The sequence below is a fragment of the Seriola dumerili genome, unplaced genomic scaffold, assembly GCF_002260705.1.
Source record: "Seriola dumerili isolate Sdu_G_001 unplaced genomic scaffold, Sdu_1.0 BDQW01000169.1, whole genome shotgun sequence".
Taxonomy (NCBI): Eukaryota; Metazoa; Chordata; class Actinopteri; order Carangiformes; family Carangidae; genus Seriola; species Seriola dumerili.
In genome coordinates this window covers 2,939,516-2,946,390 of record NW_019174424.1, presented here as the reverse complement: position 1 = coordinate 2,946,390, position 6,875 = coordinate 2,939,516, and the positions used below count along the sequence as shown (strand labels likewise).

The 6,875-nt window shown below is 39.7% G+C and overlaps 1 protein-coding gene across 1 annotated transcript; it reads right to left on the bottom strand.

Annotated features, from left to right (window-relative positions):
- On the bottom strand, positions 1-6,592 carry LOC111227166 (glycerophosphodiester phosphodiesterase 1-like). Its single transcript, XM_022752586.1, has 6 exons — positions 6,171-6,592; positions 3,905-4,080; positions 3,334-3,439; positions 2,703-2,795; positions 2,204-2,415; positions 1-1,345 (listed from the first exon to the last, which is right to left on the bottom strand). The coding sequence occupies exons 1-6, from the start codon at positions 6,429-6,431 to the stop codon at positions 1,198-1,200; spliced, it is 996 nt and encodes a 331-aa protein (XP_022608307.1). The 5' UTR covers positions 6,432-6,592; the 3' UTR covers positions 1-1,197.
- Positions 6,593-6,875: the final 283 nt, after the last annotated feature.

The window sequence follows — 6,875 nt, the reverse complement described above, 5'->3', positions numbered from 1 at the left end:
TTAGGTTGTTAAGCCTTTTGGCTACAAGAAACAAAAAAATCAAAAGGAAAATCTTTTTTTGGTTTGTTTTGTTTCTGGGACTTTGGAGTTTACATTCTGCAGTTACAGACAAGTTATGGTGGGCATCTTAAGGCTGAGTCTGATATTAGTCAGTTTCTGAAGAAAATATAACTGAAATGTTTGAAAGGAAATTTGATTGTACATATGGTACAGAGGTTTTTAGTGGTAAGTCAAACATTTTTTTCTCAGGCAGGATGGATGACACTGAAAACGAGTTATCCTTCTCCATTGATGATTCATGATGTGTTTATCAAACAAGTCACACAGGTATGGCAGAGTTCATCTAAAACATCTACTTTCCCTCAAAAAAGAACATCTTTGGAGCATACAATCAAATTATACTATCATTACAGCTGAGTCATTCAACATTTTAATATCTTGCAGCAAAGTTTTTAGTGTATTTTGTGCAACTGTGGCACATAATGACAGCAGGCAAGTTTCTGAACAATCATACAATCAAGTAATCAGTGTAGAATATTCACAAGAGATCCACTATTAAATAAATATCATGATAGCAGGCGTTGGTATGGTGCCAACATGTCTAACGTTACATCTATTTGCACTGATGTCTCTTAAATGTGCAACAAACATCAGCACAGAAGGTAAAAAAGATCTTTAAATTAGCATGATCCTAATCCCTGGTCCAGGAGAGCTGGAGGTATTGCTGCTGGTAGTAGGATAAGGACATGGAGGTTTACAGTTTAGCTTTCATGGTTGCCTGTAGAGTTAAAGGGAAATTACCTGTATGCCAGCTACAGGTAATGATGTGTTCTTAATCTACAGTATTTCATACATGCATATCTATAAAGCTTGGGTTATTCGATTACCACTATAGAGCTGGTTAGCACCAAATTTCTTTCTTCCTCCTTAAATTTAAACTTAATCTATTGTATATACCTCAGTGTTTTATGTTCATTAAAAAGACAAGAAAATATGAAATGTGAATATGAAACATGATTTTTTTTTCTTTTTTGGCCAATCAAAAAGTTTCCAATGTCTACTTTCTTCACTGGGAAGCTGTGGAACATTACATTTTCTTTGAGGTTTTGATCACCTCTTTATGTCTTGAACTGCTGTATATATATATGTGTGTGTGTGTGTGTGTGTGTTTGTGTGTGTGTGAGAGAGACCATTCCTTCAGTATTGAGGATCACAGTCTTCCAGCAAACTGTCAGTGATGTAGCCGATCTTCAGCTGGTTTTGGTAGTAGTCTTTCTCCACAGCGGTGTTTACAGTCCAGCCCACCACCTCCACACCGCGCTCTGCCCAGTACTGAACATAGTCTCTGAGTGAGAGAAAGGAGGAGGAAGATAGGAGAATATAGCTCAGCGAATAAGGAGCAGCACCCACACATTTTTGGTTGCGAACAACACATGATATGGAATGATATGGTTCCAAACCTTTTGGCTTGTGACCCCATTAAATTAAGCAATAATGACCTATGACCTGTCATCATAGTTTATGGTCTTGTTGTAGACATGAGCTGCGAGTAGTTCAACAAAAACTTGATTTTTTCTTTTTCAGATTGTTTAATTTGAAGGATTTTTGAAGGGTGAATTGGTCAAACTGTCCAGTATTTTGTGAGAAAAAAAATAGAGGAAAGTCAGAAAAAGTATAGACAAGCTGCATAACAGAAATATATCTTTTTTGTATTTATCCCTTTAACCACTCCCAGATTTATCTTGGGAGTCCTCAGGGGATCATGATTGCCAGTTTGGCCTGGTGTGGACATGTCCCGACACCAAACAAATGAAACCATTTTGAACAACACAGAACAATGTTGCAGTTTCGAGGCCCCAGTTCCAGCAGTTACAGAGATGTAGTACACACTGGTGCTTTTCAATCATGACTGATCTCTGCAGTTACTATGGTTAAATTGGACAAACAGTTCTGTGTGGACCTATAAAGACAGCAGTTTTCTTGCATGGAAAGAATCTTGATTTTTTGATGTTTTGAATGAATTTCTTTTCAGTGATTCAAATGAAAACCAAATCGCAATTCTTCCTAATTATCAAGTTACTTTTAAATGAATACACCAAATAAATACAAAAGAAGCGTCCTCTTAACATCTTAAACACTGACAATTAAAACACATCATTGTGGCCGTGCATTGCAGGGATAAATCACGTCTAATTTCACCTACAGAGAGATGAAGTCTTTCTGCACCAGGATGGCAGAGACTCCACAAAGTTTCCACAGGATGTGGTGGTGCGCCCAGTCCAACAAAACATCGAGAACCCCCGTCCAGAGCTGACCCGATGTTGACAGGGTCCGAGAAGTGCCATCACTAAAGCGACTCAGTCTCCAGGGCCGGTGGGTCAGGGCCGTGACCACGTTGGGGTCAGTCTGACGCATCTGTGGATCAGAAGAGGTCCGAGGTCAACAAAAAGCTGTCTTATTAGAAATTAGAAGCAGGCCCTCGCATTGTCTTAGATTATTTATGTGACAAACACTTTCAGTCAGTGGGTGTTGTCATTGCTCCTTTTACATACATGCAGACACGGACTCAGACAAAATTGATTTTGCATTCGTACAATGTTGTTAAGTTGGAAACATTGGAAATATAATTTCCTCTAAAGAGTAAAATAACTGTCCAAAGATGATGATTAGAATTTGTGTTCATTATTCATAATTTTTGTTACCTTGTAGATAACTTTGGGCTCCAAGGACGAAACAACACTGGAATTGTAAAGGGCAGGGAACTTCTTGTAAATCTCATGAAGCACTGATGCTGCCTGGAAAAGAGGAAAACATATTAATATTCCATAAAAATGGGGGAAATGACCAAGAGAACAAGAGAACATTGTGTAACTGTGATTATATGAAGAGGCTACTGGAAATTGTGTTTCCTAATAGAGTCAAAGCTCAAAAATGGAAGTATCCTGAGTGTTTCTGAGACTGGTTGTACTTTGTACAAACAGACAGCTGTAACTTAAATGTTTCTGATCACTGCATTGAGCGTGTCTTCATGTAATTAGTCTTATCCATGTCATCATTTCAAAAGCAACTGCATATTTGTTGAAATTGTTCAGTTTGTGAAAGGTGCTCCACATACACTGTATACATATACATATACATATACATATACATAGTGTACATAGACATACACATCTAAATAAATACAGGAAAAAGGAGTTAGGGTGCAATAGTTCATCATCATATGCATCATTTTAACATAGTTCAAACATTTCATCTGTCTTTTTTATAGGAAAAAATGTTACCTCTTTTATATATCAGTATATAATAAATATACTATGTCAGTATACTTAGCACCTTATCGGGTTGACCTTTAACATCAAAGAATATGGTCAGCTGGTGTCTTATGCATTCCTCCACGGCCTCCTGCAGAGTCGGGACTTTCTCTCCACTGAACTTGACCCTGGAGATGAGAGAAACCACAGCAGTTTTGGAAGTTGATACTGAGATGATACAGTATTCATCATGCATCAGCATCACACATTCAAGTCTGTTTATCTTGTTCCCTTCTTTGAAGTCTTTGAAAACCAAGTAGGAAGAAAAGATTTTTTCCCTCAAACCACTCTGATGAAAAATAACAAAAGAGGCAAATATTCTCATATGTATAAAATTAAGTGAGATTTACAAACAAATAAGATAAGAGGGAAAATCTTTACAAAGTGACATATTTGCAAAGGGTGAGGGTTCACTGAAAAATAGCCTTTTAGCAACTCAACACAACTTTTTTTTTTTTTTTTCTTTAAATCAAGAACATCCTCACAGAGGATTTCCAATCCTATTTCATGGACACACTGTCCTTAGTTTCCTTATCAGAGCATGAAATCACAAGTTTAAGCAAACTGAAGGGACTGTTTGAGAGGAAGCATACTTCAGCCTGTGATGAGCAGCAGCATCTAATCTCCTTAGTTGGACAATTTGAAGTTTGTTAACTGGTCCAGAGCCGTTGGTGGTGCGGTCAACAGTCTCGTCATGCATCAGTACCGGCACGCCGTCGGCTGTGAAACTCAGGTCCAGCTCCACTCCGGTTGCCCCGTTCCTACTGGCCTAAAACATTAGATCACCAGGTGGAAAAGAAGACAAAAAGACAGAAAGACATCTTGGCAAAATGGAAATGAATAGGAAGTTTTTTTCATGGGGGCTTCAAACAATGGGAGCCTACAAAAGTCAGAAAGTGTGACACAGTGGCTCAGTGCTGTCATTTAACAGTAAGGATATACCCACCGTTTCAGAGTGACAGAGACATGCAGAGTACAGCTGATGTAAACAGATGACTAAACTAACTATAGATGCCGACATTCTGTGTAGCAAGGAAGATAAAGAGGGTGAAGATAATCAATTAATTAAAATTGGGCGTGTTGATCTACAGGGTGGCTGCTCCAGTTTTTGGCAAAGACAACAAAAGATTATTCGACTTTTCTTCCTTATGAGGACACAAAGCCTCAGTAATGTATGAGCCTAGCTCTTTCTAGCCCTGGCCTTTTATAGGAAATGATCAGAAGAATTTTTCCATGTTTGACTGGCAGTCAGTGGTAGAGGAAACAGTATCTAGTTGTTACCAAAAGCAGAATGTTCTCAGATGCCAGGTTAGATTAGACAGGCTATGAAAAGATTTACTCTGGAGATGAACATGAATAAAGCATGAGTAAATATTCCAAAATAATCAAAACAAAACATATTGGCTCTAGTGGGGTTTCTTAGCTGGATAACAAAGACTGAGTGACATGTTAATCAAAATATAATTTGTCAAAAGTGACACCTGGAGGACTGTGAATTGCACACCACAGGAACAAAAAAGTCCCACATTTTGCACAGATGCTGGTCTCACCCAGTGACTGATCAGACATGCAGCAGAGAAAAATGTGTGTGGTCCAGTGCTTATGAAAGCACCTTAAATTACCAAAGTAAAAAAAACTAAAGAGCTTTTCTCATAACCATGAGATAATATACCATAGACTAATGGAACACATACTTTTGTAATATTTTAGGCAACTTTGTGAATCATTATCACAGTTTCCACCTGCAATTGGTTCGGCTATATCCCAGACATTTTCAAAGGGATACATGATCCTGATCTCTTAATCATGTGATAGATAGTGAGTCACAATTACGAGATAAGGTCTTCAATTATTTTTTCTTTGTGTGGTTCTGTAGATAACATCTACAGCTTTCAAAAAAAAAAAAAAAAAGGAAAAAATAAACACTGTAGAGTCTCAAATTCAAGTCACTGACTGATTCAAGAACAGACTCCTCTCTGCATGTCTGAAGGGTGAACATAACTGTCACCAGAAAATGAAAATGCTTTTTGGTGATTACCCAGACATACTTGTCTATGGTCAGTAATGTCAAAGACAGCATCAGCATCACTCCTCAGCATCAGCATAGTTAGGGTGTCCTTATTGACTGAAGAGAAAAGTGTTTACAAAAGCCATGTCCTCCATCACATGCCATAGTCGCTTAGAAAGGGAGGTTATCTATTTTTTTGTAATAGGAGGCTGAACAATAGCTTGTTGGAATAAAAGAAACTCATCCAGGGGGTGAAGGCACTGGTCAGATGAGAGGTATGACCCCAGAGAGCTTGGTTAGAATAATGTAGGCATGTGGGACACTCTTCAAGCAGCAGCTGATGTACAAAAACAGAAACTGTGAGGGAAGGGAGGGTTTACAAGCCTGTGAGTCAAGAGTTATGCAACTGTAGACTTCATCAAGAAGGTGGCATCAATTTATGGACAACTCATATTATAGAAAAGGCTCTGCAGCACAATGAGCCACTGATCTGCAAAGGCTGATACAAACCTGTCTTACATTATTAGCTTCCCTGGCCATTTAGAATAGTGGATGTGGTGCTCTGCTTACACTGCAAAATAGCAGGGAAGTCACGACATGCAAATACTATCAATGTATTTATCATCAAAGAAAAATCCCTCATGCATTTGCCGTAATATTTCATTAGGGCATCTCTTGCAAGTGTAGAGCTCTAGATCCCTACAGAAACTAAATATAGGCTGTCATTTAATTCAGCGCTAAATATCTGCAGCCTGCATGTCTATAACCTTATTTTTTCGCTCTATAGTACAAGGCCCATGCACAGCTCAACATCCCCATCAGAACAGGTGACTAATGCATGTCAGTCTGACTTCTCTGATCGCTGCCAAGGTGTTCTCCGGAGCGTCGTGGCTCCCTCCGCGGTGCGCCACCACAGGGACGCCGCCTGAAGGAGCCCTGGGCCGCAGGACGCGGCCGGCCTGGTCTGCTGGCACCGGAGGGAACCGGAACATCACCATGAAGACATAGAGGACTGCGGTGAGGAGGGAGGCCGCGGTAGCGCTCCTTGTCGCCAACACCACCAGCAGAAACACCGCCGAGAAGTACACCACCTCATCTCCGATCTGCAGCATGGCGGAAGGAGGGCGGGATAATTATCTTATGGCACGAGCGGACGGGAGGATGAAAGAGGCGTTGTTCAGAGAGATGGCTTGGATGGAGCTCTGCTGTCAGCAGCACGGTGGTGACTACATGTTGGTGGGTCCGAGAGTAGATCACACACAGATGGCCGAGAATCAGCACTTCTCACTTTGTGGTTGAGCAGAGGACGGATGGGAGAAGGGAGGAGAGGGAGCGTCGCTGCTATCGTCAATGTCAAGTGTAAAAGGAAAAAAAAAAAAAAAACTAGAAATATATTAAAAAATTATAAAAAATACATTTCGCTATGTGTTTAAATTCAGCATATAGCGCTGACGTGACCTGCTTAATGAGACCTGAATAAAAGTGCTATTTTGGCTTACAAAATATACAACATTTAAACATGGTTTCATTCCGTAGAGTCTATTTAAAAGATTGTG